Here is a 14,844-nt window from a genome sequence, read left to right on the forward strand (position 1 = left end):
ATTCTCAAGACCCAGCATGAGTCCACTCACACAGGGAGAGATGCTATTATCTCTATGACCTGTCGCCTATTTATAGGTGACAAAATTACTATCACCATTAAAAACATAACTAAGGCTTTCTTGCTCTGTGCCCTAAATAACCCTATTGGAGATATAAAACCACCTCCGTTGTTGGAACCAGTCCAACATTGGGGAACCTATGCAGGAGAGAACTGGCAAATTGCTTTCACCCAGGTACCTCAGTGTCAGGGACATCAACACCTTCTAGTTTTTGTAGATACCTTCACTGGGTGGGTAGAAGCCTTGCCTACAAGATCTGAAAAGGCCACTGAAGTTTCTAACTTGCCACTAAAATAAATTATTCTTAGCCTTGGTTTGTCTAAATCACTTCAGAATGATAATGGATCTTCATTTACTAGCAAAAATTACTCAACAACTGGACTCCACATTAGGAATCACATATATGCTTCACTCCTCCTGGAGACCCCAATCTTCTGGAAAAGTAGAACGGGCCAACCAGACCTTAGAAAGGATTCTAGGCAAGTTATTCCAGGAAACCTCTGAGACTTGGTTCCACTTGTGACCTACTGCCTTACTCTGCATTCGCACAGCACCCAAAGAACTTTTAAAACTTAGCCCTTTTGAAATGTTATATGGAAGGCCATTCATGACATCTGACTTATGAATAGATCTTGATCTTAACTCTGTAACCTCTTGCGTAACTAATCTGAGCCAAGTTCAATAGGCCCTCCAGGAAATCGCCATTTGCCTCAAGCTGATTCTATAAAACACCCCACCCCTGTTGGCCCAGGAGACTGGGATCCACTAAAATCCTGGAAGGAGGGGTCCCTGACAGACCAGTCGTCCCCAGAATGGAAAGGCCCCTTCCAAGTTTTAACGAATACCCCCAAGGCAGTTAAGTTGGAGGTAATACAATGGTTGGTACACTTGTCTAGAGTCAAGCCTGTTCCTCAGTCTTTGCAGGAGGAAGACATCCCAGACGCTGGTTAAGGTTCCTATTTCCACAAATTCAATGAGGACCTCAAATATGTTTTATTTATTTATTTATTTATTTCAGGATATTATGGGAGTACAAACATTTTTTTAAAAGACAACCACCATGCCATGGTTCAGATAAAGTAGATTTTCTTTTTTTGTTGTTTGATGTGTCAAGCTGTTTGTTGGTTAGCTTTACTTTTGTCCCTTTACATATCTTATTTGTTTCCTTGCATTTTCCCACCCACTTATAATAATTCTTGCTGCTGGTAATTTCTAATGGTCCCATTACTTTTAACCCTTCCCTCACTTCAAATAACCAAATCCAAATATGCTCTTTTTTTATGGCTAGATTCCCATTGGAGTTTAACCCAAGGAAAATGAGAATGAAATATATATATTCAAACTTCCCAAGCAGTAGCCTCTGTGGCCAACCTTACCGACTGCTGGGTCTGTCAACAAAACCCATACACTTTGCCTCCTGGCCCACTGGCTTGACCACAAAAGGGCTAATTTCTCCCTATAATCTATGGGGTGGGCCACCACCACTCCCATTAAAATAGTCCTTACTCCCAGCATTTCCAATCCTAGTTGGCCTTCCTTTATACTTCCTTTAACCAACACCTACCATGTTCTTACCCTGGACTGTAGAACCTCTAACCCCTAACCCACCCAAGTGATGTAAACCCTGTGCTAAAACCCTCTTTAGGGCAAAAGAATGGCTATCAAAGGTCCTGCTCTTGGGAAAAGGCCAGACGACCTTCTGCAATGGAAATTCCTCCTGCCATTACAATTATAGTCAAAATACCTTAGTTTGGTGCCAGCTATATACTAATACTTCCCCTAATTGCCAGCCTTACACAAGTCACATTCTCACCTTAAGTTGGCCTAAGGTGGCTGAAGTTTTGTTCAAGCCAGATTATTGGAATCAAGGAGACTGAAATCATCTTATAAGCAGTAATCTCATGTTTCCCTCTAATGCCAATAATTCACATCCTTGATAGGCCCAAGTAATATATACACTTAAGAAGAGCCAGCCAGTTTGGCAATGTGCCCCTAGCAACATGACATTCATCTGTGGGCATCCCCCAGGACCTAGCATGGGAAAGGCCTTGCCTACCCTTGCCTAGAAAATACTTGGCATACCGGGAAGTGCACTCTAGGATACCCAACATGAGACAAAATCCAAGTTTATTATGGACCAAATATCAACTGGATTATGAGAGCCATTGTCCTAATAATGGCTGGAGTAGTAGGCACAATCCGTCTACTTGCCCTTTGGGGTGGTTTTATCTACTCTGAGACTATCCTTGACAACATCACCTCCACTTTAGAAACCATCATTTACAATCATGGAAATGCAATAAACCAGCTGACAGTCTCTCTCAATTCACTTGCGGATTTAGTTTTAGAAAACTGTAGGGATGAGATTATGTACTGGCCACTGAAGGAGGGGTCTGCACTGTATTAAACTTCTCCTGTTGCACTTGGATTAATACCACTGGCCACGTCTCTACAAATTTATGGGAAGTTTATAAGGCAGCCGGATGGCTGCTCAAGTACAATCAAAAGGGAAAGTCGGACACAGCTTCTGACATATGGAACCAACTATCCTCCCAGTGCCCTACTTTAGACAAATGCCGTGGTCCTGACTAGGATCCTTTATAGTCTCCATTATTATTATGAGCCTTGCTCTCCTTTTCTCTCCTTGCATTATTAAACTTTTAAAATCTCTTGCCTTTTGGGTTGTCATGACAGTCCAAGGGCTCTACCCCATCCCTCTTCAGAGAGATGAAGAAAGAGACTATCAAAATCCCCTTGATTGAGCAGATTATTCCTTATACTGGCAGCCACCTGACCATGCTGAGGGCCCTGAAGGTACCTCCCACCACAGTGAAGTGCCTTAAAGCAGATACCCTAACACCAGTCCCATTAATAGATAAAGAACAAGATGTAAGAGACTCTGGTGCCCACAGGCAGGGTCAACGCCCCTTAGCAGCAGGAAGCAGTTTCAGAAGATGGATCTTAGCCTCCTTTGTAAGATTACAAAGGCCCAAAGCTCTTAAGTGGAGAAATGTTAGCACAGGAGAATAGGAGACAAGGCTGAGACTGGATACAACGGCTTAAAGATCAGTGCAGGTGTGAAAGTAAACAACCTTAAACAAAAGGGAATGAAAACCACAGGCAAGAACCACCTTCAACTGGCTTGTCAGTCATCTCTGTCACATTGCATGAACTTTGGCTAATTACAATATCATTTATATTGTGGTTTTAAAATTTCTCTGCCCTTGAAATCACCATAAAAATTCTGAGACAGACATATGAAATACAAAATGGGAGAGAACCTAATTCTAGAAATTAGTACCCAAATTCTTAGTAAAAGTCAACCACTTGCCCTGAATATTCCTCCCCTCAATTATTAAAACTATAAAATATCTAAAACCACTACCTCCCAGTGCAGCTGCTCTCTTTGAGCCTGCTCATTCTCTTCCCTGAGAGTGTACTTTCGCTTTCAGTAAAAGCTTGCTTGGCTTATGTGGTGCCTCCTCAAATTCTTTTCCCAGTGAATAACTAGAACCTGAAAAAAACCTCCACTCAGAGGCTACTAACAGTGGTACCCAAAGTTATCATTGTCTCAAAGCAAGCAGCAAGAATATGTTTTAAAGACCAGCTATGAGTCACTCTCATGTCATTATCCTATCATATTTTTTAAACACAACATACAAAAATATAAATTTATAGAACATATAATTTAGTGCGTAATCTTGTGTTGCCAAAAAAAGGACACACATGAAGTTAATTTAAATAACCAAGTCCTTCAATACCTTCAATCTGAAGAGTTTGCAAATAGAGACAAAATTATTGGGGATTTTTCTATCACATCATCACACTTCACACACAGACACACACACACAGGAAGATACATTCACAGGATACTAATCATATAAACCCTCCTTTGACTTCAATGTTGGTCATGTTATTAATCCTCTTCAATTCCTTTATGAAATTTTTTTTAGGACTCAGACTTTGTATAAACATACATTCTGAGTATTCCAAGCAACTTATCAAAATTCTTAGACCAAAAAGAAACTCTCAGATATATGAGGGAAGAGTTGTGTTTCTGATCTCCTAGTAAGTATCTTTTAATCCCCTATAACCAAAAGTCCAGGTACAATTTTATTTATTTGGCAAAGCAAATAAGTAAAAAAGTGTTTGTAATGTGCTGAGATCTTACAAGAAGTATGGCCACAAAATCTATACTGGCCATGACCATGTTATACTGTACAACCACTATCCTGGGAGTCCCAAAAGAGTTTTAAGAACTTCATAAATTTCTTAAGATAAAATATATTTCACTTGCTTTCATTTAAAAAATAAGTAATAAATATATATCATGTGTCACTCCATTAAAAGAAAGCGGAGAAGAAATAGAAAGTTAAGGAATCATGATATGTTTGGGTTATGTTTCATGCATTCAATAATAATTTATTCAGGCTCAGTGCAGTGGCTCATGCCTGTAATCTCAGCACTGTGGGAGGCCAATGAAGGAAGATTGCTCTAGGTCAGAAGTTAGAGACCAGCCTGAACAAGAGCAAGATCCCAACTCTACAAAAAATAGAAAAAATTAGCTGGATGTGGTGGTGTGCACCTGTAGTCCCAGCTACTTGGGAGGCTGAGGCAGAAGGATCACTTAAGCCCAGGACTTTGAGGTTGCAGTGAGCTATAATCACGTCACTGCACTCTAGCCTGGGCAAGAGAGTGAGACTCTGTCTCAAAGAAAGAAAAATTCATTCCACCTCTAGGTGCCATGTATCATACGAGGCTCTAGGAATCTAATGTTGAACAACACCTGACTATCTGTGCTTTTACAGCACTTACCACTTAGTAGGAGATGCAAACAGTAATGAAAAGATCTCCCTAATAAATGTATAAGTACACACTGGCCAGTACTATGAAGGAAAGGTGTCTTATCTGATGCTTAGAAAGTATAAAAGAACGGGAGTCACTGGGGTAGACAACAGCAGAAGAATCAAGTGCAATTAAAAGGAAGGATTCTGAAACAAAAAGTTATGAGTGAGTAAAATTAGAGTCCTTTAATTAATAGAATCATATAATTCCCTATAGCAGAACTATAATGGTAAAAAATCTATCAAGAGAAAGACTTAGACTATAAAATGCAGTTAGTCAACTAATACATTTACATTATTCCAAAAAGCTATCACAATGGCTTTCTCACTTGATGTAGGAACTCCATCATTTAAGCATTAATTAAAATTCACCCCAAGCCAAAGTGCTCTGGGGCCTCTGGGCACATTGGCAGAGAACATAGCATGGCTCTTGGTGGTATTTTGGCACTTTTAATTTCCTGGACTAAAATCTCTTATTAAAAAAATTAAGTTTTTAGTAGGAAGCACTCCTGCTATTCCTTTTACTAAAGCAAAGCACTTAATCTCCAGCACACAATTTGGACCATTTCTGTAATCCCCTCCCACGCTCCCACACCCACACTCAGCCTACCCCCTGCCCACCACCCCTTGTCCTTGCCCAGTGGCCTGTGCTCAGAGGTGAGAGTGCTCAGGGGGAAAGTACTTACTTCCTTTCCTCCAGCAGGGTGATTTCTTTCTTGACCTCATGGTATTCTTCTGCTATTTGGCAGTGCTGTTTGAACACCTGCATGGATTCCTCGGAGTCATGACAAGGTGGCAGAGGCTTCACAAACAAGAAGAAGAAGAAATCAGTCCATTATTTTTGCATCAGAATAAATTATCAAACATTTTGCTCTGTTGATATTCTTTAGAGGATATTTTTTCCATGAGAACAGCTTTGTCAATCAACGTTCAACAGAGTTCTGCTAACTCCATTTGACTGGAAATAGAGAGGTAGGTGGATATTCCCCACGTTCATCTCCCAGTATCATTCATGGGCATCTCAGGCCTGAGCCAGAGCCCTGAAAGCCATTACATGTCAGTTCCCTGCCACGTACTGGTGTAAAAATAAGTCTAAGGATTCTGCAATTCTCCCCAGATATATTAAACTCTGCTTTAGAGAAGGGTAGCGGTGGGGAAATATTTCAGTTGTCTGTCTCAATTACCCCTTGCTTTCTGTTCCTGTAGCTCAGAGGCATAATCTTATTTTGCAGAGTGGAGAAGGAAGGCTTTCTTCTGAGAAATGCATCCAACCTGAAGAAAGACACTGAGCCAGAAATAATGCTTGCAAGGATTAACAAACCTGTCTGAAAGTCTGACCCAAAATAAAACAATGCTTCTAACGTGTGAGGCCAAAGAGAGCATGGGTTCACGTCTCTCCTTTTCTCCCACCCATGAGAGAAACAAAGGCCAGCATCCAAACCTTTCCGACCACAACATGGTGAAAGTCCTACTTCTAGGAATTATTTCTAAAATATTAGCTTTCCCTGAGTTTATTAATCTGTCTAGTTTAGCAACACATGGTTAAAAGTACTCCTTTTAGGAACACAAGTTAATAGTCTTTAAAGAGATTTTTAGTCACCCTTTTCAATTATTTATAAAAAAAAATTTATATGCAATCTGAGAAATATCAGCTTGTTCAATAGGCTCTTCAGTCTAATCCTTTCCTCACAATAGTCTATATATATATATAAACTATATATTTGATCAGGTTGTATTCTCACCGATTTTACATTTGGAAATTTAGAACTAATGAGTTTCTTACTATTTGTTCCTCCTCTCATTATATTCTTCAAGGACACAGATTTCTGTGGGTGTCACATTTAGTAATCCCACCTGGGATGTAATAAAAATTCAATAAAGTTTATTGTCTGATTAATAGATAAGATGACCCTTCTTATTTATCATGAGGCCTCTGAGACGTTCTAAAGGAAATAAAATTCTAAATAGATTTGAATTAAATTTGCCTTTCTGTGGAACATCTGTTGTGTCCTAATTCATGAAAAGTCTAATAATAATCCTATTATGTAGCATCTTTCCCTGCTGCCCCATGAACACACTCACAGCATAAACTCAGCCTTTTGGAACCATTATCGCTTTCTATGTGGAATTAAATTGAGAAATCGTGCACAGCGGTGCTATAATGTAATTTGCCCCATGCGATAAAACTGTTGCCAAAGGAATTCAGAATTCCTGGCTCTTCCAGTCTGTGTCCCAGAAATCGTCACCCACTCATCAGATTTCACCTGTTACACTGGCAAATGACCAGGTATAACAGTAAGGGGAATGAAAGCAATTTATCCTGGGCGCTGTAGCCAAGCTGTTAAATCATCTGTGCCCTGTTAAAGGATTTGCTTCCTGGAAGGCTCTAAGACTTTACGCATCGTATCCTGTCCTTGTGAACACCATACGGGCTATTCTCCATTCGAACAAGAGTTCAGTACAGAACTTGCCACCTGTGGGTACCTGAGCCACAAATTCAGCATAGTTAACCATGTGATAGTCAAAAGATTCATAACTCTGCTTACGAAGGATTTGCATGCTTCAGAGAACATAGATTAGAGCAACCATGTACAGGGAGAAATGTCCTTTGCTGCTACAATTAAAAAAGAAAACAGAAAAATTGCATGTATAATTTTCTTAAGAAGAGAGAGGCCTCTTTTCCCCCTTATCTTGCCACCCCGCAATGCTTTTTATTAAGTGGGAAATTTTTTCATTTATTCTTTTTTTACTGGCACTTCTTAATTGTGGGAAATTTGAGGATATTATTATATGCAGGTAGTGTGATCATGCTGCTAAGGATACATGGGGGTAGGCAGTATGTATTTCAGGATACATTCAGTGTCCTCATATGCTCTTAGCAGGAGGAACATGCTAGCTACACATGATATTGTCAAGATTCTCCACAATAAAAATGTGCCAATTAAAAAAGAATAAGCCAAAAATACTTAGTGTACAGTTTCATGGAGTACAAAGATTTCATGTGTCATTTCAGCCTCTGGATCCTGAAAGCTCTGTCTTCACCCCAACCTGACATATAACTCAGCACCCCTTCAAGTTCTCCCAATTTGCATGAAACATTAATGAGCAATATAGATTTCCCTTTTTTTAAGCAAAGAGGGAGGTTATATTGCACAACTCACCATAACATTGTAAAATTACCTCACTAGTTGCCAGAGGCTGGAGGAAGGGGCAACTCGGGGGGTGTTAAATGGGTATAGAGCTTCTTCTGTTTTGCAAGATGAAAAAGTTCTGGAGAGTGGTTGCACAACAATGTGAATATGTTTGTATTGCTGAAATGTATACTAAGAAATTGTTAAGATGGGAAATTTTATCTTAGGCATTTTTTTGCCACAATAAAAAAAAAGTTAATGCAAAAAAATTTAGCTCATTAGACTTTTCTGCTGCTCCAGCCCATCTTCTAAGCAATGCTACCAGGGTTCCCTATCAGAGGCTCACTCCATGTGTACCTAACCGTTCTCTGTTTCCCAAAGTTCTCTCCAGGGAACTTCAAATGTCTTACCCCTTTGTAATCCTGAGCCAGTTACTGCTAACCTCAAACATCGCCGGACAAATCAAGGTGCCTTCTAGTCAGCAGGACCCACTGTCCTTAGAAGACAGTTGATTGACATCACTGGACATTTACCCCAGCCCAGGAAACTGATCAAAGAATTTGTTTAAATCCATATGGTTCTCATCCCAACAGGAATTCTGATGAATAAAAGTATTAAGAAATTTAGGTTTTACACCGAATATAAAAAGGGAAATTACAAAAAATGAGATGTGTCATTTTATATGACATACAAAACTTTCATTGCTTTATGATAGAATATGTGTTCGTGTGTAGTATCATCAGATCCTCGCTGAGGGAGATCCTCTCTTATCCTCTTAAAACCCCTCAAAATAAGAGACAATATGTGACCAGCATTGAATAAAAGCTTCTCTCTGAGGAAATAGATTCCTAAAATTCAAGCAAAAGAATCCATTTGCCAGTTAAAAAATGGAGCTACCAGTAGGCTTAAGTAATGTGACATCTAAAACACATTAATTCATTCAATCATGAATTAATCAGCTATACATGGGTTTAGGTAACACATGTTCAGAATAAAAACTGAAAAATAACTTAAAAGAATGCCTTTGGTAACCAGATGAGAAACATCTATTAACTTCTTGGCATAAAAGTAGCATTTCTCGTTGCTATTAAAAGCTATTAAAATCATTGCTTGATTTTGACTATTCTTGTCAGAGAGGTTTTTGTAGTTACAATCCCATGCTGGGAATGGATGAGCAACAAATAAACTCTTTGTGTTGATGATTAATTTCTTTTCACATCAGGAAGAGAAAACCGTCTTGTTACTGTCTCCATAATTATGCTACATCCTCCCACACTTTGGATACATGTATCCCACATTCTTACTTAAAGAATGAAATACTGCGTTCCAAAGAAAAGGAAGCCAAAGATACTTCAGTTTAAAAAAATGAAAGGTATTCTTAACGTACTAGAGCACAAATTCTGTGTGATCACACAAACAGCCTTCCAGACACACTCAATGCCATCGTATCTAGTCTACGATACGACACAGCCGGTTCTAAGGAGGCTAAATTAAGACATTCTCCTACCAGCACCTCAAGCCAACTTTGAAACACATTCTTCCAAGACACACACTGGGGCTGGGATGAGATCAGAGACCAGGAGGGGACACTTCCTCCTCACCCTCTTTCCTCCATCTCCGCCTCCTCCCCCTGCTGCCTGAGGATGGAGCTTGCAAGGGCTTTAAATTACATGGCAGTGCAGGAGAGCTGCTCTCTCTGGTATCCACCCCAATCATCAGGACCGATTTAACAAGATGAAGTAAGAGAGAAACCGCAGGGTCTCGTTCCAAGAATGCCGGCTTGAGCCACACCGTACCATCTCTGCTCTCTGCCCGAGCCATCGGTTCATAGCAAGCTCCTCCCGAACTGGATTCCGTTCTCTGGAAAAGGCCCCGTGGGAAAGGACCTGGCCAAGCATCCCTCAGCAAGGGGCAAAGCCAGCTTAAGCGTTTCCGTTTTCTACTTGGCTTCTTCGAATACTACTGGCCCCATCCACTTCAGAAATGTAAGAATTTAATTTTCCTATCCCAGCTTCCCACACAGAAGCTATATTTAGGAAGCTAAACATTCTACAGTCGCTGAGCAGACTCGTATTTATTCCTTGATTCTCAGTGTTACCTATTTTGAGGGAAGATGGGAGTGTCGTTTAAATTTATGTTGCAATTTAATGTCTTAAAATTAACAAGCATTTTAATTTTTGCTTGTTAAAAAATTTTTGCTAAAACTGAGAGAAAAAACATAGTCCGGGCTAATTCTGTTATGTAAAAACTCCTTTATCTCAGAATTTTAAATGTTTTTAAAATATTTTAAGAACTGATATTTCTATAGCATCTATATTATGATCCCAGTAAGGACTATTAATTATACTACATAACTTATCCATCGTATAACATTAGAGTAAAATATATTTAAGTTATTTCTATTGACGTAAGCAATATAAAAAGAAGAGAGAACTCAAGAGTGTGCCAAGTTTTTCTAACAAGACATACCCTAAAAACCTTGCGCTTCTCAAAAAAAAAAAAAAAATTAAAGTTACTACTGTAAAGCTTCAAAGTATCTATATATGTTTTCTGTGTGGTCACAACAGCCAAACAACTACAGTATAAGATACTTTTCAACATGTGTATTAAAGAGAAAATGTCAGCCATTTTCAGTACTTTCTGAGACTATTTTGTCTTTATCACATTTCCAGATGGGTGTTAAAGAGCAGGGTAGCAAAATCCTGGCATGCTAAAACTTCATTTTCTACCGTTTTCATTTCCCGGATATCAAGCAATATACTGATACAAAACTTAAAAGACGTTTCTGGAGAGGCTGCTCGGATAACAAGATATTGTGATAAACAACTGAAGCTACGGAATTGTTTATTTGTGGAGGTGACATCAGTTTCTGGACTTATCAGACTCTGTCTGAGAAAAGGCAAGTTCAGTGTGTACTGCAGAGACACCTGTCACTGTCATCTCAGATTAGATGGGAGGACTTTAAGAGGGATTGAAGCTATTGCTCAATTTGGTTAAAAAAAAAAAAAAAGTCATATTGTTTTCCAGACACCTTGGCTTAATGAAAAGAAGAGGGCATCAGAACCTCTATCCCTAACTCAAAAATCCAAAGAAATGCGTCTTTCATTTCATGTTACACAAATAAAGATAAATTACTTGTTCTCAAATATATCACTCAACAAATAATTTCACCAAGAAGGGAAATTTGCATTAATTGAGCAATTATTTTGCCAAGTAACTGTGCTAGATCTGCTCATTATCATATTAAATTCAAACACAATGTGAGACTGATATTATCTCCACTTTGAGGTTTAGAAAAGTGAGGTTTAGAGAGAGTAAATAACACTCCCGAAATCACAAAACTAGCTGAGATGTAAGTCCAGGCCAAGCTAATGCTAATGTCCATGCTCCAGTCATTGTAATTCCCAATATGTCTATTATAAGCTACTTGTTATCATGTCCTCTACCTGATTATAAAAACATATTTCTCATCCCAATGCAATTAAGACCACATTATAGCATAGCTTTGAATCATATATAAGCCAAACCACAGTTCCCAAAACATAACAACACACTTAAGCTGTAAGAGAGGCTTGGTCTTGACCCAAACCCTGGGACCATAACAGGATTCCATTTATCTTTCAGAACAGAGAGAGAAAAAAGGTCAATCATTATTTCTTTTTCAGACAGAAGGAAGCCGAGACCTAAAGAAGAGTAATGATTTTTCATTAGTTCTTAGAAGTGGACGTAGAATTGGGCCTCCTTTCTTTGGACTGTGGTCTAAACTAGCTCTATCCAAATACTGCCCCAGATGGGCATGGGGAATTTAGAAACCTAGTCCCAAGAAAGGAATTCGCACAAAATAGAATTAACCTTCCACTTGCCCCTGGGTGGAGCTCTGAGAACCACAAATGAACATCATAAAGAGATGTTCATTTTCACACCTACCTTACCCTGAGGTCTTGCCTAACATTTTGCATTAATAGAGACATCAAGGGAAATGTTTGTCACTGCTATTCTTGCACAAGGCTTTTTTTGGCTTATGTGAAAATAGAAGCACCACGAATGACATGCTCAAACATGTCCACGTTCTTGGCAAAGCAACAGAAAAATCTTGGGGGTCAAATTGGTAATAGAGTGTCTACCAAACAGATATTTTATAGCCATGTTTTCTAAACTACCAAAGAATGTGTAATGGATATCAGAAAGTCAGAACGGATTTTATAAGCTTGTTCTACGACTATATTATAGCAACCTTGCAAACTAGAAACAAACAAACAAAAAAATCCACCTATCAAAGCAATTTAAGTAGCCCATACATTCCACGGTGTAAGAAAAAGAAGGGAATAGCAAATTTATTTAGACCAAAATTTGACCTCAAGTTTCTTATGTACAAAGTGGAGACATAATACTTGGCTTGCATAATTATTGCAAGGATCAAATGAGATCATACGTAGGAAAACACCCGTTGCCTAGTGGGCACTCAGTGTGAGTGGGTGGGATTTAAACCGGAGGGTTTGCAGGGAGTAGGGCTGGCGATAATCACCTGGCAACATTTATTTTTCACCAGGTACACTTAGAAGACCCCAACAGAAGTAATCAAGAGTCAGTTCATTCTCAAGCAAATTGTGGCAACCACGAGGCACTTGATGTGCCTTTGTGACCCAGCTTTTACGCTTCCATAGTGGCTTATTATGGTCAATAAAATTCCAAGAGTCGTTACCGCATGATGAACATCCATGAGACTGGCTATAAAGGTGGCCCGCTTCACGTATTGGGTTGTTCCTTTTGTGCATAAAGCATTTTCATTGCTTTCAATGCAGAGACTTCCTGCTGCAGAATGGCTTAGATGTATGTGCTTAGGCTAAGCACGGAAACAAGAATCTGCTTTCAGATAGCATTTTCTATGTCAGCTTCCTTCTCCCAACTCTCACCATCTTGCTTTTTAGTCACTCATGCCCTGGAGTACTGAATAACAGCTCTCACAGAGGCAGACCTAACCAATGTCTTCACAGCTGGTAAATGTTTGGAACAAACTCACTCGTATCCTTCACTCAATAAACGAGCACTTACATGCTTTTAGTTGTGATGCTGGTAACATTCTCTCTGTTCGTGAAGAGGTAAAGTAATACCATATGTTAAGGGGGGAAGAAAAAAACCAAAACCCCTGAGCCAAAAACCACCCTCTTAACTGCCTAACTCATTAAAGATCAATGAAGATAAAATAGTCTCACTGGAGTGAAATAATTAAATAGACAATTTCTAATATGTGTTAAATGGAATTAAAGCTATAAAATTCCAATGGACCTAGCGATGCTTTAACAGAAAAATTACCTGGATAATTGCCAGAGATGCTGTGAATCCTGCAGAAGATGATCCACAAGCCAGGAAAGACCATTAAAGTTCTCAAAGGAAAAAAAATTTTTCCCAATACAAAAAAGTAGAATGAATGATCCATAATTTGAGGGGGGAACAAGAACCTGAATATACTTTCACTGCTTTATTTTCAAGACATGCTAACTCCGTATTTTCATCTAATTTCCATAATAATAAAACAGCTTGGAGGTGACAGTAAAATAAAGGAAGAAAAATACTGTGACTGGGGAAAAATAGTTATAATTTCCCAATCCCAACTACACCACCAGCAGCACACAGACAGCCCCTCTGTGCGGACAGAAGCTAAGCAAGGCCCCTCACAGGCAGTTCACACTGCATGGCCAGAAGGAAATGCAGAGAGAGGGCTGAATAGTTCTCCCTGCTGAGAAGAGATGCTGGTGGGGTCAGGGAAGGGGACAGTATGGTTAGATATCAGGAAGCAGGAAAGCTGGGTTGAAGACTCTGCCTGAGCAACTGGAAAAGAGGGAGATAAGATGGCTGATAGCCGGAGAAGAAATTTTAGGGGATGACAGAGCTGTCTTTGACAGCTTGGTGGTGACCAGTATAACACCCCCACCTCCTACACAGTCTTCAGTGATACCTACATGACTGAGGCTGCTCTGTTGAGTGGGGTTTCTGTTGGAGAACCGTGACAATGTCCAGGACATCTGCAGAGGTGAGAATGAGGGCTCTTCCAGAAGGCCAGGTCACACCTGAGTTGTCCTGGATTGATTTTTAGAGACTGCCCCAATAAAAGAGCACCAGCTCCTCAAACCTAATCTAGTTGCTTCCAGGTTTTTAACTCATTTCTCTCTCATACATGTTGGAAAGTATCTTATACTGTAGTTCTTCGGCTGCTGTGACCACACAGCAAGCATACTGAGATAAAGAACTGAAGTAAACAAAAAGGAGCACCTTCTTGGGTTGTGCAAGGGCTCATTCTTGGTTCTTCCCACCTCTGTCGAGGGCTGTCCAGGAACAGGGGTCCCAAACTCAAATGACTTCAGGACATCAGGCACACCCACAAATGGGAAAAGCTCTGGTTATAAGACAACAGGGAATGTCAGGGCCTGTTGGGAATTGGAGGTTGAAAACCCCTCCTATGGCCTTTCAAAATCACTATGTAGCGGGGAGGCAGCCAAGCAAAACCTCTATGTACAAGATGCGAGATCCCTATTAGACTTGTTTAAATGTGACCACAAAGTTCAGTACTCAAGGGAATGGCTGACCCAAGACCAGTATCCAGGTAGTTTTAGACAGAACCTCCTCCTAAAGCCATCTTTGCCTGGAATCACCATATGCCACCTAAAGAAAATTAAAATGTCATAAGTTAGCTCCTTGCAAATAATTCTGATGTGTTAAAATAGGATATCTTTCGATAGATCATCCAGGAACTATGTACCCAAAATATTTTTCTTGTGTATCAAACCAGACAGTTTTCAGAAGGTTTAACT

At 39.6% G+C, this 14,844-nt stretch overlaps 1 protein-coding gene across 3 annotated transcripts in view; it reads right to left on the minus strand.

Annotated features, from left to right (window-relative positions):
• MAP3K7CL (MAP3K7 C-terminal like) overlaps positions 1–14,844 on the minus strand; it is a 43,946-nt gene that overhangs the window by 12,883 nt on the left and 16,219 nt on the right. For all 3 annotated transcript variants that reach the window (XM_069472399.1, XM_069472400.1, XM_069472401.1), the window contains one exon: positions 5,591–5,706. In XM_069472399.1, the coding sequence (XP_069328500.1) occupies positions 5,591–5,706 (116 nt within the window). The remainder of the gene's footprint in view (positions 1–5,590; positions 5,707–14,844) is intronic.

The sequence above is a fragment of the Eulemur rufifrons genome, chromosome 7, assembly GCF_041146395.1.
Source record: "Eulemur rufifrons isolate Redbay chromosome 7, OSU_ERuf_1, whole genome shotgun sequence".
Classification (NCBI taxonomy): Eukaryota; Metazoa; Chordata; class Mammalia; order Primates; family Lemuridae; genus Eulemur; species Eulemur rufifrons.